The following is a 19,882-nucleotide window of genomic DNA, read 5'->3' on the forward strand; positions in this document are numbered from 1 at the left end:
ATGTTTCTTTATATTTAGTCCATATTTTAAGATAATAATTCCGAAATTTTTAGTCAGTATGAAAAAATGAAGCGCTAAATCAATATGTAAACATACTAAGTCAATATATGGAGAAACTATGTCGTTATTTAAAGACATTAGATCAATATATCAAGAACTAAGTAATCAATAATGCAATATGAAATCAATATTTTAAGAAAACAAATCAGTATTTTGAAATATTAAGTGAATGCTTTGACACACTTTTGACATAGGCAGTATTTTTCCTCCTGCATCTGCTAAAAATGGCTTTCCTTAGAGACGTCATGAACATCCATGTGCTGTAAGGAAAGCACAAAACACAAGGAAAATAGCTTTCATCCCACAATTCCACACATCTCCCTGAGGAAAAAGGCTGCATGCGCTGATAACGTTTTCTGTGTGATTTGATTGGCCTCATGGCATTAAGTTTGCGCTGATTAAAAAAAAATCGGATTTACTTATCTGGAATCATGAACTTTATTAAGCAAATATAAAATATACACCAGGGAAAATAGTTTCCTTTGTCAGTTCTTATTTTTTTCTCAGTTTTGCACTTTTTTCTTCCAAAAAAAAAAAAAAAAAAAAGAGTTGTTCTTCCAAGGGAAACAAAAAACAACGTATGATCTTCCACTAGTAGAACCCATAAAAAAAAAGAATAAATAAAATAATCCCACAGGAAATTTGGACAAGAGGAGGAAAAAAAACGATCAGCCGTCTGTGCGGCAGCATCTGAACAACGATGAAGGGAAAGACGATACAATTTCGGGTCGGTCAAGGACACACCGCCACTATAGGGTGCACTGGCCACCTCGCTCCTGGAAAAGTCTGGCCAGTGTGTTCACCTCAGGCCCCCAGTCATCTGGCTCAGGGGGCTCCGGCTCTGATGGAGGTCCAGGGAGGTCAAGAGAGCTGATGGAGCCGGAGGGTGAGCCCTGCCCTTCGTATGCGTACGTTTGGAGGGAATCGTACGGAGGTCCGCTGGTGTCCTGGTCTGCCTCCATTACCTTTAGCTGGATCACATCATGAATGTCCTGACTGGGCAGGGTCAGCGACGGGCTCAGACTGTCCCCGCCCACCGCTCCGCCCCAAACCTCCGTTTGTGGCTCCCCCCTTCTCCTTCTGACCTCTCCAGCAGCTGAGGGGTTCCTCAAAGCCACGATGTCGAAAGCCTCCGTGTCCTCCTCCCCGCCACCCTCATCGTCGTACGTCACCACGTTCTCCCGCACGTCCTCCTCCGAGATGATGAGCGCCTCTTTCTTGATCTTCTTGCTCCGCAAGGTCACAAACAGCACCACGATGGCTGATGGGATAAAACAGAGCAGATCAGTACCGTGGCAATAACACGCAGCTATTAGTTCAATAATTGATCTTGCAGTTTGTACCTGTAACTGTAAATTACTAAGATATTTATATGTAGGTTGGGTCCACCACAGAGGACATGTCTAGAAACATCTCATCCTCTTTATTATTTCATTATTTCTCACTCATAACTTATTGAAGTAGAGAAACTCTGTGGTCTAAAACTTCAATCCTTATCATATAAAATATGTATCATTACAAATAAGTTACAGTGGTGATGACATTTTTTTCCTATTATTTTTTGCAGGAAGAAAAATTGTTTTTGTGATGATGTTTTAAGTGCAGAATATTCATAAACACTGTAAATAACATGCAAAAGTAGTTCTTTATGTAAGTAATGATGTGATTGTCATAACATATTAATACCAATAGACATGTGTAATTATATTTGAATATTAAAGCAAAAAGGCATGATATAATGTGTGTAAATGTAATTCTAATTATACAGTATATGAACAGTAAAATGATTATTACTGTAGTAATTCTTCATGCATGTAAGTTTGTATTAGATTTTTATTACATATATTTAAAATTAAACACATGCAATTACATTTAATATATCATATGGAATTATATTAACGACTAATCTATAATAACACTATAAGTCAAATGTGAAAAGAATTCATTATGTAATAAGAGTGTAATAGATTGTCTTGACATATACTTGAATTTAAACATGTGCATTTACACCAAAACATAATAAGATAACATAACATGTAACAACATAACATCTAAAGGTGTTGTTGATTGTTATTGCATGTTTTTAAATGTAAACATATGGAATTGTATTTGAATAGTGTATCGAGACAATAGTAATGGCTGTTGTGTGTCAGTAAACACAGTAACAATAAAATGGGAAATAAAATGAGTGTTTTTGGTTAGACTACTGAGCACAGTTGCAGCAGCATTATACCACTTTGCAGATGTTGACGGTGCAAGAGGCTGCAATTAGCCTTTGACATTTCAAATACTTAAGGCAAAGACTTGTCTGTGGAAAAAAATGCATAATTGCTCATCTGTTGATGTGAAATCAATCGCATTGTATCTCTCCATTAATCTTCAAATGGGCTGATGGGCTACTCAGAAACAAACACTGAATTATTCATCTTTCCCTGAACAAATCAACATGTCATGCAATCTTAGGCAGAGCCATATTATATCTGTTTTTTTTTTTTTGTTTGTTTTCTGCAAGCTTGCAGTTCAGATAAATTGGCTTATGCTCCTCAGTGTTGACGCCGCCCGAGGAAAGAGTGAACATTATCGAGTATAACTCTACAACTCTTTGTCTGCGCTAATTTTAGCCAAGTATGGATCTCACCTCAGATAAGAGTCACCTCTGCACTGAGCGTTCTCATGCTCTGCTGATAGGTGTGAAATGTATATTTATATACCCATGGTGTAAAATCTTGTTGCTCTTTGGAGAGGTAGTCTACATGTGTAGAGAAACAGGATCCTCTAGAGCAAGGTTTCTATATTTGGCCTTGTCAGAGATGGCGAGAAGAACAGATTTCACAGCAGGGTGGAACCTCATATCGGCACCCGCAGAGCCTACAGGTATGGCATAAGGTGGAAGGTAGCTCTAAGGGCAATGTTAAGGATAATGATTGACAGCATTTTATTGTACTTCTTCTTATTATTATATACAATATGGTGATGTATCCAAGCCCAGATGCCCAGGGGCCTGAACCACAAAGTCGCCAAAAAAATCTAAACAGCTGTCTTGACTCGCAGCGGGAATTTTACTAGAGCAGCAGAACCAAAAAAAAAAGGAGAAGAAAAATCTAATTTAAATCTTTTTATTGTGTTATGGCTGATCATGCTGGTGTTGTCCATGTCTTTCTCAGATGTTCACTTGATTTTCTGTAAAACAGAGTGGAAGATGCCAAACACATCAAGAAATTTCTGCCTGTGAGTGTTTTATATATATATATATATATCCATCCATCCATCCATCCATTTTCTAAGCCGCTTCTCCGTTAGGGTCGCGGGGGGGTGCTGGAGCCTATCCCAGCAGTCTTCGGGCGGAAGGCAGGATACACCCTGGACAGGTCGCCAGTCCATCGCATATATCATCCATATCTACATCCTTATCTGCTTCCGTGCAAGTCATCCAAGGTAAGATATAAATGGTCCATAACCATTAATATAATAATATAATAATAATAATAATATAAATGGTCCAATTGTCCAATTTTTATGATCTGCAATGAGGTAAGTGTTGTCGTGCTTAAGTGCGCACATGCTTTGTAAGGACGACTTGCTGTCATGCATCCGTCGTGCACTGAGACTAAACTGGACTCCATCTCCCAGAATCCTCTGGGAGATCACATGACTTCTGAACTTCCCTTGCACTTTGAGTCTCACTCAGACTCCGTCACATGACTCCTGACTTTTCCTCGCTCTCTAAGCAGCGTTCTCAATCTCCGGAGTACTAATCTTAGTCACCTGTGTTATTTGTCCTATGACCACCTTAATTAAGTTCATAAGCCCAGGCTTTAGCCATAGTTAATTGAGAGGTATGGTATCACTGTGATCTACTGAGCATTCTCCTATTTATGTCTGTATGCTGTTTTTGACCTTTGCTCACTGTTCTTTTGACTCTGCCTTTTGCCTTACCCTTTGGATTGATTGCCTGTTTTGTTAAATTCCTGTGTTTTGACCATTTGCCTGTTTTCCTCGACACCTTTGTTTGACCCTTTTGGACTGTTTGCCTTTGTTATGATCATCTGCTTGTTTCTGCTGTACCTTTTGGATTTGACCCCTGCCTGTTTTGTGACTATGAACTTGGACTTGGATTCTAAGAGTAAAGCCTCATTTATGCTTTATACCCGCAAGTCTGTGACTTTTGTTGACATGTTACAATTAACCTGTCTTTTTTATTTTTGTTTGATTTTTACCACTTTATGCTGTTAGCTCATGTAAAGTTCTGAGTGTACTGTTAGCAATAGGCTATAACCTCATATCATGCCACGAAGTGTGTTGAGAAAATGTATTGGTCAGTAACTGTAACCACAGCAGGTCAGTATTTTGCAGGGCAGTCGTGGGCTGGAGGTTAGGGAGCTGGCTCTGTGATCGGAAGGTTGTCAGTTCGATCCCCAGAGCTGACAGTCCGTGATTGAGGTGTCCTTGAGCAAGACACCTAACTCCCAATTGTTCCCCGGGTGCTGTGGGTAGGGCTGCTCACTGCCCCCTAGTGTGTGTGTATTCACTAGTGTGTATGTGGTGTTTCACTTGATGGATGGGTTAAATGCGGAGGTGGGATTAAAAAAAATATCACTTAACTTATAGATCAGTACAGGGCCTTATGACCTGGGCCTGGGTGTATAAGTTCAAGGAGTGTTTAAACATCTAGTAACATCTAGAGATATAAGAGAAGAAGTCAAAAGAACCGATATAAGACATGAAAAACTTACCTTTAGCATGGAATAGCAGTACTCAAGAAGCATGTGTCCTTTAGCTTTATTAAAGCAAATATGAACACCATCTGATATAATAAAACTGCAATTTTTAATTATATTGCCCACTTATTATTCCAATAGTACTCCAGCTTGAACTTTTTTCATGCTATTTGTCTTCCACAAACTGTGCTATTTTGGGTACATAAAAATTCAGCAGAAGATAGTAGGTATGAATCTTACTCCAAGGGGGTTTTTTTGTTTGTCTTGCTCACTTGACTCAACTAACTGAAGCCCTGGATAATCACCTGATGAGTTTAATCTGTGTGTAAGAGCTGGGAAAGCACTGTGGTGGTACTGAAACTGCTACTTCCGGGATTTACCATTGACCAGAAGACCAAAAAAGCTAAATGTTGTCCTCTATCCGGAAGTTTCATATGACATCCAAGGCTATGTAATGTAATGTAACTTGCTGTTTAGTAAAACCTCTACTTGACATCTAAAAGTAATGAATAGCCCTACCACACATTTATTTGCTCTCACATTGCTCTCTCCTTTACTGTCATCTCCTATTTCCCCTCTGTATCTCCTACATGGAGGCTCTTTTTTTACTTACTAATCTTACTTACTTACTAAAGACCATGGCCAGAGATAACAGAACCAGAACCAGAACCATACTACATTCACACTACATAATTTTCTCCCTGATTTTTAACGCTGACAGTTTTTGGAGATTGCCAAAAGCCCCAGGTCAGAGGCAAATCAATGTATACCCAGGGCTCCTGAATCAGCTCTCAATCACTGTGTGAACTGTCAAAAGACACCATCTGAAAGACTCATCGATGCCTTGCAGAGGCCCAAAAGATATCAAATATCTGTACCTGTTGGGCAGTACAAATCCTGTAGAGTGAGACGGGACGTGACCAGTTGTAATTGGTGATTGGAGTGCCGTGATAAGCTGCAGGCAATGAGAGTTCATCCAAGGTGAGATATAAATGATCCATAATCATTTTCCACACCCTCTGTGTCGGTGGGCTTTAACATAGGGCTTTTTAGCATGTGGGTGTTATTTTCTACGTCTTTGTTATAAACATTTCACGTCCAATTATAAGTGATCTGCAATAAGGTAAATGTGCTTAAGTAAGGCTTGTAAGACTTGCAGTGTTGTGATTAAATTATTTTTTTTCTTTGATTAGATTTTTACCACTTTAAGCTGTTAGCATATGTAAAGTTCTGAGTTTACTGTTGTTGGGAACAGCCAATAGTTGTTGAGACCAATGTTGAGACCATTTTATTCTGAAAAAATCTTACTGTGGTCTTGGTCTCTTGACAGTAACACTATCTTTAGAGCTAACAAAAGCCTGCTTTGGATTGCATTGTGCTAAGTGATGGGGGCACGGGGGGCATGGCCATGTTATTCAAAAGAGATGAGGCTCATTATGCTCTTTTGGACACCTGCCCAGAATAGCGGTGGCATCACTAGGAAACTCACAACCTACTGACCATTGGGCGAACACTTCGGCAGTCTAGTTCAAATGAATACAATGTTCTGAAGCAGCCTATCCAAAACATGGTGGATTGAGTTTGAATGATGCAGTTCATGCTGAACAAACCTCTCAATCACTGGGTAGTGAAAGCTCCCCTATCTGTGATTGGTCCATTGCAAAGAGCAGGTTTCTAGTAGTGCTCAGATGTAAACTCGATTGTTTTTAGGCATACTTATGATAGCAGTAGTTTAATTTTGTCTAGTTTTTTCTACCAACTTTAGATAGCTGTGCAACTTGGAAGCCTCACATGCTTCTGCTTTTAGCCATGCAACACACTTTTTATATGTAATGTTATGTCATATATGGTCATATAAGCAAGTCCATTTGCTTGCTACAGTAGCCTCATAGCTCTGGTACGAAGCTGAAGAAGGAAACTTATTTTGGCTGATCAAACACATTTGTGGTACGGAGGGACTCAAAACTCAGAGTTTTCTATTGAAACCTCATGTTTTACACACTCTCTTACCCAGGAGGATGAGGATGCAGAGCAGGATGGCGATGAGCGCTCCTGTGCTGAGACCTGCGGAGGAAAAGAAGGCCTGCGGCTGGCAGACGGGCACTCTGAGGCCCCTCCGGCATGGACACACCCGCAGCGTCAGGGTGCTGGTGCTGCTGAGCTGAGGCTCTCCTCCGTCCCACACCACCACCGCCAGCTGGTGCAGCTCCTGCTCGGACTGGCTGAAACCCCACCGCCGCGCGATGATGCTCGCACTGCTGTCTGTCAGACAGAGAAAATCCTACAGTTACTCACAGCGGCGGCACGGGGAAAGGCTTTTCAGCGATTGCAGGTAGAGTCACCATGTATCTCCATGCCCACTCTCAAAACGACAGCCACAGTACTAAAGTCTGAAAACAGCTGCTCTTGTGAAACCACATTTACCATTGGCATTTTAGAGTATGGTCACTATGGCAACCAGAGACACTGTCGTCATGTGTGTTTCATTCATGGGTTCTCAGGCAGGTTTGTCAGACTTGCTGTTTTCCTACAGTGGGAAATGAAGTGGGAACTTCTTGTAGTGGAAATGAAAACCAATCGTCTTACAAATGTATATTGATCCTAGCGCTGAATGGCTGGCAGCCTAAAGACACACAGGCACATATAGTGGGAGTGCAGTGTGTTTGGTGTTGTCGCTGACCAAAATAAGGAGACCAGACATGCATGTAATATCTCAAGAAATATTTCTCTGTAAGAAGCCACAGAGAATTATTAAGGAAAAAGGCACATTTTAGAAGAAAAACAAGAGTTTCACAAGGGATACAAGTTTATAGATGTGTTAGATGTAGAGATTATTTTAATAAATACGTGATCTTTTTCACCCTGTTACAGATGTTTTAAAATAAAATTAATAATAATTTTATATATCATTTAAAAATTTGGCTCAATTTCAGCTTCTGGTTGGTTATGACTTTATCACAAACATGTATGATAAAATACTACTACTACTACTACTACTAATAATAATAATAATAATAATGATGATAATAATAATAATAATCATAATCATCATTATCATACATTATTAATATATACATGACTTGACCCATAATTCCTTCTCCTACTCCAGTTCCCCCCCCCCCAAATTAAATATCATTGTTTTTTCAAAATATAATGAATTAATTTATATATAATATTTTTTTTAACCGACCCACTGGAAATCAGAACATGGTTGATTCCTTCATCACTTTCTGAATAGGCTGCACAATCTTCTACGTAAGGTCTATGGTTCAGCTCCAGAAGCTCTAACCCAGGGTCTTTAATTAAAATTTAAGGTCCAGTTAGAGAAACTTTCCTGAAGCGAAGGTCCAGAACATCACAATATTTAACTTGCATTATGATTCAGTGCCATATATTGTTTACTGAAGCAGTAGGTATATCAACATCGTATACAGTCAACAACTGAATGTTAAATCAAATTAAGTATAATTCTGTGATATTTCAACAACATTTATTGTCAGTTTTCTGTTTTTAGAGTTTCAGTGCTTGTCGTAATACACGGATATGATTGGCTGAGTGGCATCATGTGTGATATGTACAATGTATGCGACTGGTCTGTGAGTCTCCGGCTGCTAAAGCTACCGTAAAGGCTAGAAAAGTTACACAGTGTAAAATTTTTAAAAAGTTAAATTATTCTCTATAGTTTATTGGTTATAGGTCCAGGTCTGCATAGGAAAGCATCTGGCTCTGGACTCAGACCGCAGTCGCCTATTAGTGACCTACAGGGAAAAAACAATTTTTGAAGATTTTAAGCAGTTTTTGCAAACCTGAACAAATAATCGATTTTAAAAACAACAGGCATGATTGTATTAAATAAAAGCAAAACTATTTCAGTTCTCAGAAACCAATAGTCCTTCTCTGAGGGATGATTATGACTGAAGCCTATTGAGCTGGCCTGAGTTTACCTAGAGTGTTTGAGCAGAAGAGTCAGCTAATAACTCTCAGTGTTTGCTCTGGCTGCAGATTTCTCACCGTTGGAGCAGCGAGGCCACAGTTTTCAGTTTCTTTGTTTTATGTTGAACCTTGTTTGCATCGATGGGGCTGTAAGTCACTGAAACGAACGCCCTTAAATGCTGCTGCAGGAGTCGCACTGGCCCAGCTTGATTTGTGTAGCATTTTGATTCTCCGCTTTTGAGCCTCTGATACAGCAGACATTAAACAGCACTGGGCAGACAGTCCATCAGCTCGAATCGTGGCAGAAACTTCACACTTTATTAATTCTACAACTTTTCTCATTCTGCACAGGTGTGGGAATCTTGTTTTCTTATCCTCGCTTTATCTCTCCTTGTGGCTCCCTTTCCTGCTCACATTTTTCCAGTCCATTTATTGGTCCTCCATGCTCTCTCTCTATTTTCTTCCCCTCCTACTTAATTTCTTCATCTCCTCTCTCTCTGTCTCTCTTTCTTTCACTCTCTCTCTCTCTTTCCCTCTCTCTCTTTCTGTCTCTCTGTTTCTCCCTCTTTCACTCTCTCTCTTTATCTCTCTCTCTCTCTCTCTCTATCTATACTTATCTTTACCTGTCTCTCTCTCTCCTCTCTCCCTCTTTCCCTCTCACTCCTCTCTCGCTATCTATCCCTGTTTCTCTATCTCTCTTTTTCACTCTCTCTCTCTTTCTTTTTCTCTCTCTGTTTCTCTCGCTTTCACTCTCTATGTATCTCTCTCTCTCTCTCTCTCTCTTTCTCTCTCTATCTATACTTATCTTTACCTGTCTCTCTCTCTTCTTTCTCTCTCTTTCCCTCTCACTCCTCTCTTGCTATCTCTCCCTCTGTCTCTCTATTTCTCTCTCTCTTTCACTCTATGTGTATCTCTCTCTTTCTCTGTCTCTCTTTCTCTCTCCTCTCTCTAATGGTTCCCTCTCTCTCATCTTTCTCTATCTCTCCCTCTGTCTCTCTATTTCTCTCTCTCTCTTTTTCACTCTCTTTCTTTCTCTGTCTCTCTCTCTTTCACTCTCTCTCTCTTTCTTTCTCTCTCTCTGTTTCTCTTGCTTTCACTCTCTATGTATCTCTCTCTCTTTCTCTCTCCTCTCTCTCTCTCTTTCCCTCTCTCTCATCTTTCTCTATCTCTCCCTCTGTCTCTCTATTTCTCTCTCTTTCACTCTCTCTCTTTATCTCTCTCTCTCTATCTATACTTATCTTTACCTGTCTCTCTCTCTCCTCTCTCCCTCTTTCCCTCTCACTCCTCTCTCGCTATCTATCCCTCTGTCTCTCTATTTCTCTCTCTCTTTTTCACTATCTTTCTTTCTCTGTCTCTCTCTTTTTCACTCTCTTTCTTTCTCTGTCTCTCTCTCTTTCACTCTCTCTCTCTTTCTTTCTCTCTCTGTTTCTCTCGCTTTCACTCTCTATGTATCTCTCTCTCTTTCTCTCTCCTCTCTCTCTCTTTCCCTCTCTCTCACCTTTCTCTATCTCTCCCTCTGTCTCTATTTCTCTCTCTTTCACTCTCTCTCTTTATCTCTCTCTCTCTATCTATACTTATCTTTACCTGTCTTTCTCTATCCTCTCTCTTTCCCTCTCACTCCTCTCTCGCTATCTCTCCCTCTATCTCTCTCTCTCTCTCTCTCTCTCTCTCTCTCTCTCTCTGTCTCTCTCTCTCTCTCCCTCCTGAGCCCTGTATTATATGCACAGGCATGATCGGCTCCTTCGCCACGCAGTTTCCCTTCTCCAGGGATCAACAGCCGGTGCTCGAGCAGAGGGAGAGTCGCTGCATGGTGGACCCCGACTCCTCCTGGATGTCAACTATTGTGTGCAAACAAATGCCCCCAGGGAGGCCTGCCTCAGCTTCATCATCATCATCATCTTTGTCATCCATGACTACTTCTTTCTCAGCAGCGGGGTTACACTGCAAGCTAGTCCTCCATGCCACTGAACTCAGCGCTACACTGATGGTAATGCTGAAGTCTTGGAGGAACTTCAAACCAAATGTTTAGCTTGAAACTCTAGCTATGTCTTACGTTTACGTCATGATTATTATCCTTTTGTTATACTATTCATACATAATAACTAGGGCTGACAGAGTCAGTGCACTAATCATTACATTACATTCAACAGCCAAAAAATGCAGCTTTTCAGGTCATATTGAACCTTATGTATGGTATATATTGTATGATATATACAGTAGAGGTCTGCTAACTGAGCCTGAAGGGGATTGGTCTAGGGTTTCAGACCTGTTTTAGGCCAGTTTTGGGCCAATTTTATAAGATCATTTTCTACATGTTTATGTAGTATAAATTTTGTGTTTTAAAGAAATATGACCAATCTGCGGGGGTCCGGAGATTTTGGGCCCCCTTACATAACCTCTTGGACCTCTCAAAATCTGTCTCAACATCTGAATTCTCAGGGGACCCTAATGATGTTAGGGTGTCAATGTTTATCCTGCTTCACCCACAATTGGCAAGCTTCTGTTTTTGGTCTTCTTAACTAGTAAGAGATACAGCGCTGCTCTGCCTCAGGGTGGTGCTGTAGTAAAGTAGTCCACCCAGTTGGTCCTAGCAACTGTAACTATACCTGGGATTTCTCTGAAAAGCAATACAGTGATGAGGTAAGATATTGGCCCAGTGTGGTGGAAAGAGTGAATGTCTACTGATCTATCAAACCGAATACAAAAGAGGATACGTTAAACTAAACTAAACTAAATGCACTCAGAATTTATGCATTGAATTACATTTACATTTGGTTTAAGTTCTGAACAGGTCTCAGGCTGAACTTTTGAGCAGAAAAAGTCAAGAGTCAAAAACAGCAAAATTTTTCTTTCTGCAAAACAGGACTGTATGCCAGGCTAGTGCCACGCTCCCAAAAGTCCAAAAGTGGAAAGTGGTGGAGCAAAAGTTACTGTAAATAAATAAACAAATAAAGAAATAAACAATAGAAAGTAATTATTATTTATGAACAGTGTCAGTGTTTGTTTTGACCTTGTACTTCACTGGGTTTAGCCTCAGATAGCAAACTTTGCCACCATCCCTGGAGAACAACAGCCTGTTTTCAAAACAGGTCACGCTGCACAAAAACAATATGGGCGCTTGTAAAAAGAATAAAAAATAATAATAATAAAATGTTAAAACAGGCAGATTATGCAGAGAGTACAGCACTGATATGCACCAAGAAAGGCATATTCCGTGTTTCTTTTTTTTTTTTGGGTGTGGAAATTAATAAAAACCTAAGTAGATTTTACTTAAAAACGGACTGAGATGAAGTTTTTGCCAGACCTTAATACCAAGCAAGGTAGGGGTGAACGAGCCCTTTAGGAGCAAAAAATATTGAAACTGACGTTTTGTAAATCCGCAGTGTAATAACATAAACTGTGGCTCAGTGCATTCGTTTCTGTATGTCAATAAAACCTTTATACTGGAAAAGTGAGTTGCAGCTCCTCTCACTGAACATGAAGGCTTTAGTGTTTAGGACATGCTCCACCCCTCAGCTAAAACGAGGATTCCGATTGGCTCTGCTGCTTTACTTTAACTCTACAGAGGTTAATGTCATTAGCCAGCAAGTGAGGAAAAAAAAAAAAAAAAAAGCCTGCATTTGTAAAAGTTCTTTCTACCTTCAAGAACCATCACCAACAGTGGGTTTTCCTCGTTTGCAAACCAGAAAACCTCACTCTCAGGGCTATTGTAGCTTCACTGCAGGAGGTGTGTGGGCATCTATTTAATAAACTACTTAAGCAACTGCTTAAGGCCCCAAGGCCACCAGGGGGCCTCCTGACATCCTCCGAGTTATAAATGTACTATTCAGTTGGGATTTACATGTGGTGGTAATGCAATTTAACCACAGGATGTCTGTAATATTTATAACAGATTTGCAAGGAATATGAAATCTTGCATGGAATATGAAATCTCTGTATACATGACAGATGGCTACCTGATTTCACACTGCTTTCACTCTAAAAAGGCGAGAATACATCAAAACATTTCATTTCATTTACCCTAATCATCCACCCAGCTGTCTTTGTCTTGGGCAGAATGTACAACCATCAGTCAACATCACCACATAAAATTCAACTTTCTTCCATTCTTTTGCATATTTTAATGTGCAGAGTTGCTCAGAGTTGTATACTTGAAGTAGGACAATAACTATCAGCTTAATGTGAGTGGCTAGGCAGAAGAATAGATACTGACATGTCTATTCACTTGGGGTTAATATAACCTGGGGCTCGTTTTATCGCAGGTAAAAGGTTCTGGAAACATTCTTGATGTGAAAGTAGCACAGAGTCTGTAAAAACTGACATAGTGTGCGCATAATCATTTAGAGGTGCTGGTAAAAATGACAGTATTTCACCTCCCTTTGTGAAACTAGGCCCATCCAAATAAAGCTTAAGATGAGGGGGAAAAATCAACTGGTTAATTTTATCTCAAAAAGGCTTTTGGGTTTTTTTTAGGGCTTTTTTTTTTTGGCTTGTAGCTGCAAAACAAGCAGCGGTGGATCTGGGGTCTGTCTAATGAAGCAATGTTTAATTTAGACAGGCTTCAGCTTCACGAGACTAAACAGGCACAGTTAGCTTGTTTTACAACAGCACTTAACAACGTTCTCTTTTAGTCCAGGTTTAGATACCCAGGCTCTTGTGCATGCACTTGAAACAGTGCAAAAAAAAATTTGCTTAAAACATGTGGAGGAGTCATTAAATAGGGGAAAAATAAATCATACTGTCTAAAGATGTGTTACTGTATATGTTACTGTATTCAGTGCTACTGAAAAAATAGTAGTTAGCTACTTTGTAGCTACTTTCCCAAAAGTGTAGCAGCTACAATTTTGCTACTTTTCCCGAAAAAATCGTCACTACTTTTTAGCTACTTTTTGAAAAGTAGTGGTCTACTTTCAAAGCACAACATGTCAGAATGTTTGTGAATCTCCATCTGACACACCAAACAAGCCCACCTGACAGTGTGAACAAGACACATGTGACAGACAGAAACACACAATTGAAAAGTTGCAAAAAGTGAGTTTAAGCTTAACAACCACTTATATAAGTGAACTTTTTAAATCCCTCAAACGAGGAAATTCCACCTCCGCATTTAACCCATCCATGAAGTGAAACACCACATACACACTAGTGAGCACACACACACACACACACACACTAGGGGGCAGTGAGCACACTTGCCCGGAGTGGTGGGCAGCCCTATCCACAGTGCCCGGGGAGCAATTGGGGGTTAGGTGTCTTGCTCAAGGACACCTCAGTCATGGACTGTCAGCACTGGGGATTGAACCGGCGACATTCCGGTCACTAAGCTGATTCCCTAACCTCCAGCCCACGACTGCCCAATACACATAACCAAACCTATATAACCAAACTTATATAACCAAAGGTGTGATATCCAACAAATATGTAGACTAAAGGGCAAAATCAATCATTCCAGGTTTTTGTAACAAAAATCAACCAAAATACGTGAATACAAGCCTTCAAGCTTCAATTTAAACATTTCAGTATGACCTGTACAGACATGACATTCAGGCTCCTTTGATAAACTTCAGTAACAATTTAGCCTCAAAATCCTCATCAGTGTAACGCGGAGCAAGGGAGCGGATGCATGTGCGGAGGTAAGCGAATACGGAGAGATCTTGGGGCAGACATGACAAAACCAGAATACAATCAATAGCACAGAGAAACAAAGCAAACATCAAACACAAACCAATACAGCAAACAAAGACAAAGCGCAAACGAAGGGCTTAAGTAACAAAGGGAAAACGAGGGACAGGTGAAAACAATCAGGGGCAGAGTCACAAAACAAGGGGCTGGACTAAACCAAACAAAAACGCACATGGACAGGACTGGGAGGGGCCAATCGTGACAATCAGTGACTCTGGCTCTGCAGCTGCAGCACCACAGCAGAACTCGATTTTTAGGTAAAGTTGCTGTAAAATCGTTAAAACACACAGTTCTAACACAGTTTTCACAATAAATGGTGTTAGCACTGGAATTAATATAGAACTGCTGATTCAGCCTTTGATGCTGAAGACTGACGCTCAGACTGCTGGTCACACAGCAACACAGATAACGAAACGCCAAAGAGAGAGATTTAAGACGAACACGGATTCATTTGGAGATGCATTGACTTTTTTGCTTTTAAATTCACTCCAGCTGGTTTCCTCATACGTTTAATCTGCAACAAGTCGCAAAGCTGAAGTCGCTGCTCATTCTCCAGCTTTGCATTCAAATTCTCCTGTTCCATCTTAAATGATGCAGCAATACAATCTGGCACCTCAGGCACCGTTTAAGGTGGACATTCAAATGAGAAGCTGGAGAATGAGAAGCGAATTCAACCTTGTAAAAAGCCCAGCATTGAGAGACATTTTACAAGAAACTTGCGGAAAAGTTTCCTGAGCTGCGAGAAAAGCAGCTACAGCTGAGCTACAGCTTAACTCAGAGCAAAATAAGTCTGAGTTGGTGTTTATCACATTTTTAATCCTATGCTAGTACTCTAACACATGCTGAGACATACCTATAGCCAAGGTGGTAAAACGAATATATAAGGTGCCTCTCAAGGTGGCTTCATTTTTGTGGAAAGGAGAAAATGGCTCTTCTTAACATTTTGGGTGTGACTCCTGAGATAAACCTACTGGTAAGGGGTGACCAGCGCATGCCCATTTGCTCAAACTGTCCGTGGCTTATTCATCACTGCACAGTCACCACCAGCCCGGTTATCGCTATAGCTACACAAAAATTTGTAGGCGCTACAGCTTTTAGAAACATTTCATAAAACTTTAGCGGCTACAGCTATAGTTACAAAAACTGAGGCTAACTACAAAAAGTAGCATGATACTCATCTACTCCCCCATCCCTGAGCATCTATACCAGTTTAAAAAAACAACCAGGGCTAGATCCTGGGTGAACAAGAATCACTGTGTCAAGAGACCAACTCCTGCATTAAAAGTGCTTAGAAAGTTATAATATTAAAATAATTTAAAAATGTAACTCATTAGAATCTCAAAGGAACATTCATTCATCAGCATTGTACAACTAAGCCGGTTATAAATGTGTACACCCAACTTGTGGTACTCATTGTAATAATTTAGCCTCCAATTTGACATCAGTTGGCAAGAAGGGGGACAAACATAAATCCTGCTTGGGGCCCCCAAAAGGCTAGAGCCATCCAGAGTGCCCCTTTAAGATTAAGCCTGCATTTCATAGGTAAATAACTGGCCACGATGCAAGCAGCACAAGCGCTCTAATGCGCAAAGGAAAAAGAGCATCTCGTGAAAATAAGTGCATGGCACTAATTACTCCAAGCATGGAGCATTCTTAGCAGGTCCTTCATTGAAGCGACAGTGAATCATAAACACATTTCCCGCAAATCGCCATGGGAACCGAGCATGCGTAAACTGCAGATGTAATTAAATTTCACTGTGAGATGTGCGGTCCGGCAGACATTGAGAATCTACAGTTCTGGCTCGGGTTCCTGATTGCTATGGCTGAAGCTCGAGCCTAACGCAAGAGTTTAAGAGGGAGAGCCGGGGCCAGCGGTTGATGATGCATAAAGCTGCGGATATCTGGGAGGGAGTGCGGCACGGACAGAGGCCCAGGAGGGATAATCGTCACATAACGAGGCCAGCATGGCAGCTGAGATGCACACATGTGTGAGTCCAGCCATGGGCCAAGAGCTTATGACACAATCTGCCCTTCTAACCGGGGCCATATTACCACATCCATCAGGGGAGGGGAGCAAAAACATAACTACTGGTACACCTCCTTGATTCCCAATATTATTGATGCCACAGCATATAAAATCCACACCAACTTAAGCCAATTTGAACACCCACTGCCTTTCTCCATACTGAAAAAGGAATGAATTCTTCCGGGGGAATTGCAATCCAATTTGTTTTGCCACCTCCCATGCTTGGCGCTGGCACACAGTCGCATGACACAGTACCAGTCACTGCAGTGAGACGCCTCAGCGATCAAATATGAAACAGCTTACGCTCTCATCCAATCTGCAGGCTGGGGGGTTCTTGAGCCAATTAGCACTCGGGTCAGGCTTTTGAGAGGTGCCTCCTAAAGGCTGATTTATATACATATATTTGCAGAGATGCAGAGAAGGAGTTTATGGGTAGGTGTAGCTTGCAGAGGCTCACAAAAGGAGCCCACGTGCAATTATACAGCCGCCGCTTCCTTCGCCCACCAGGGCCACTTTCATGGCTCTTTCATTTTGAAGCACGCACAAATGTGAACACCACTCTTATAGCTCATGCATCGCTTTGTTTTGCTAACCGTTACTGAGTTGACTTCACTGCCCATCCAATCAACCTTTTAATGATATGCACTGATCTTTAACTCAGTATATCAGATTACATGTACATGGAGCCAGCTCACATACTGTAGCTGGCTGTAGTCATACCAGTGGGGAATCCATGGGGCCTTCTAGGCCTTCAGAGAAGGCTTAATGATTTCTAGGAAGTAAAACATGCATGGATTTAAACTCTGCAAGTATTTCAGTACTACTGTTGTTTCGCAAGTTTTGGGTGGGAACAGGGTTCAATTCTTGAACCACTCAGCGGAATACTGGCCAGTTAGGATTTGTGATTGTCCATGGTATGTAGGCAAGTATAGCTAAGCAAGCACTCCCATTTTTTAGGACTTCAGGTGCTGAAGAAAATTGTGCTCATTTTCACAGTCTGTGCCGAGTGGGCTAATCATTGGGTTGGTAGAAGTGGAAAACGCTCTGCACTCTGCCTCTCTACTTACATTTGAATGTAAAACTGCTACAAGGTCAAACGTAAGCTAGTATGGCTGGTCACAGGGTTCAAGTGAAACATGCAGTCTTTTAGAAGCTTCAAGTGTCCGTGTTTAATCTAATCAGGGGTCAGTAACCCAAATGTTAAGAAGAGTCATTTTAAAATTTATCACACAAAATTTTCTGTCCATTTTACCGTCATGGCTGTAAATATGTCTCAGTATGTGCTAATGTTCTAGTACATGCTAAAAAAACATAACATCAAATAAAATGTAGACTTACTTTGATCTAAGCTTTAAGCTTTAGCTCAGCTATAGACACTTTTCTCAGATCTCTGGGAGGAAACTTTTTCTCAAAAGTAGAAGTTTCTTGTAAAATGTCTCTGAGTATTTGACTTTTAATGAGACTGACGTCAGCTTCCCATTTGGCAACTTCTCATTCAAATTTTCTCAGTCCACCTTAAATGGTGCCTGAGGCACAAGAATGTAACTGCTGCACCATTTAAGGTGGAACGGAAAAATTTGAAGAAGAAGCTGGTGAATGAGGAGCAACTTCAGCTTCTTGACTTTTTAGTGTTTGACAGTTTCTAGATTTCTAGTTTCTCAGATTGAACATATAGGAAAAGCAGCTGGAGTGATTATAAATGTCCATTTGTCTCTAAATTATCAACGTTCATCTCAAATCTTTCTCTTTGACTTTTCGTTTGCTTCTAGGTAGGCGGGATTGTGCTCTGCGCTGCTATGTGACCAGCAGTCTGCATGAAATACTTCTGGGTTAAAGGGTGAATTAGCAGTTATACACTAACCCCAGTGTTTAAGACCATTTATTGCTATAACTTTGTTTGAACGATCAACAAAGCTTTATTTTACTGCAAAGGAGGATCTTTTTATTTTAACCTAAAATTCTGCTATAGAACCGCAACAGGGCAGTAAAAGAGCCACATATTGTGGACTCTTGATCTAAAACTTCCAAAAAATAATTGAATGAATCACCAAGAAACTAATAGAATCCTATGGGGACACTAGAAGAAATTATTATTGTCCAAAACGTGTTTTTGGACTGGTTTTTGACATTTACATCAAATTAATGGCTTAGATTTAGTAGTCTGGGTTTGCCACTGTGCTTCACTATATATCTTAAAAAGATCCTCATTAAATGTTTCTACCTAAAGCAAAAGAAAATATAATGTTTGCCCCCACTTTGCTTTCATAACAGCCCCTACTCTTTTGCAAAGACTTTTTGCTAGCTGTTTGAACATTGCTGTTAGGAATTGGTCACATTTAGCCAGCATTAGTGAAATAGGAGGTCTGTTTCTTCTCTTTAAAGCACACCGGAAACGTGTGTTAATAAACTTTGCACTGCTAAACATGTATGAGTGAGTGATGTCCCTGTAGTGGAGATACTTTCGAATGCACTTAAAGATGCATGTAGGAAACCATGAAGTATTACATTTTCATAATTCTCAACTCATCTAAGCCATTGGGACACTTACTATGAAAAGTGCTTTGAATTTTCCTCTAAATGCACAGCAGACAATGAAGAATTTGCTCTGTTGTAACTTAACAGTTTTGTAATGTCAAAAATAATTCATAAAAGTGAATAAAACAGTACATATACATATTTTAAAAAAATAAACAAGCTGTTAAAAATGGCTCTGTATCAGTTTTCCTTTCCAAAATGCTTCACCTTTGAAGCATTACTTGTCAATCATTGCCAATATCCCATTATATTATCCTATTTCACAGGCTTAGTGAATGTTAAGTCCTCTCTCAGTGATTACTTATAAACCCCTTTCTCGGCATCTGGCCATAAATGCTTGTATCTTTGCAGAAGTATGAAACAGTGAGTAAAATCCGCAGTACGTAAACATCTCTGTAATGACCCATCCACAGGGAAGTTTTTAGGTAGAGCAAAGCCTGAGGGGAGAACTCGGCTTAGGCTGTATGAAACAAACCGAAGCAAAGCTCTAAAGCTCTGACAGAAGAGCTCAGGGGTCTCTGGGTTTCTTAGCGTCTGTTTCTGATCCCCCAGATCGTGCTGTTGAACCCTCAAAGTCCACCTGAAGCCCCCCCATTTTTCTACGTCCTCTATCCTCCAAAGGAGCAGTCTGCTTTTCTGAAGAATCTGATGAATCATTACAGTCTGACCATCTCCAGCAGACAGCCCTGAGCTAACATAGACACAGACCTGGTTTCCTGGGCAACCGCACCACTGGCCTCTCTCTGATATTAGAAAAGAGTGGCCGGGGGGTGGAAGGTGAGATGAGCAGGGAGGGGGTGGGCTTCAGAGAATGAGCAAGATCCATGTGACAACAGCACATGACGCTAAATATGTTTGTGTTGAGGTGCTGGAGGTTCGCTAGGAGCAAACATGCGGAAATTCAGCTCTCATGAGGCAAATTCCATTA

The 19,882-nt window shown here is 40.6% G+C and overlaps 1 protein-coding gene across 3 annotated transcripts in view; it reads right to left on the reverse strand.

Annotated features, from left to right (window-relative positions):
* Nucleotides 1-529: 529 nt before the first annotated feature.
* The window catches only part of cdh18a (cadherin 18, type 2a), a 247,947-nt gene continuing 228,594 nt past the window's right edge, over nucleotides 530-19,882 (reverse strand). For 2 of the 3 annotated variants that reach the window (XM_037547684.1, XM_017705968.2), the window contains exons 11-12: nucleotides 6,789-7,040; nucleotides 530-1,321 (exon numbers count right to left, since the gene is read on the reverse strand). In XM_037547684.1, coding sequence (XP_037403581.1) covers nucleotides 810-1,321; nucleotides 6,789-7,040 — 764 coding nt within the window. In that variant the 3' untranslated portion in view covers nucleotides 530-809. The remainder of the gene's footprint in view (nucleotides 1,322-6,788; nucleotides 7,041-19,882) is intronic. The other variant, XM_037547685.1, reaches the window with a different exon arrangement.

Source organism: Pygocentrus nattereri, chromosome 19 (assembly GCF_015220715.1).
Source record: "Pygocentrus nattereri isolate fPygNat1 chromosome 19, fPygNat1.pri, whole genome shotgun sequence".
Lineage (NCBI taxonomy): Eukaryota > Metazoa > Chordata > Actinopteri > Characiformes > Serrasalmidae > Pygocentrus > Pygocentrus nattereri.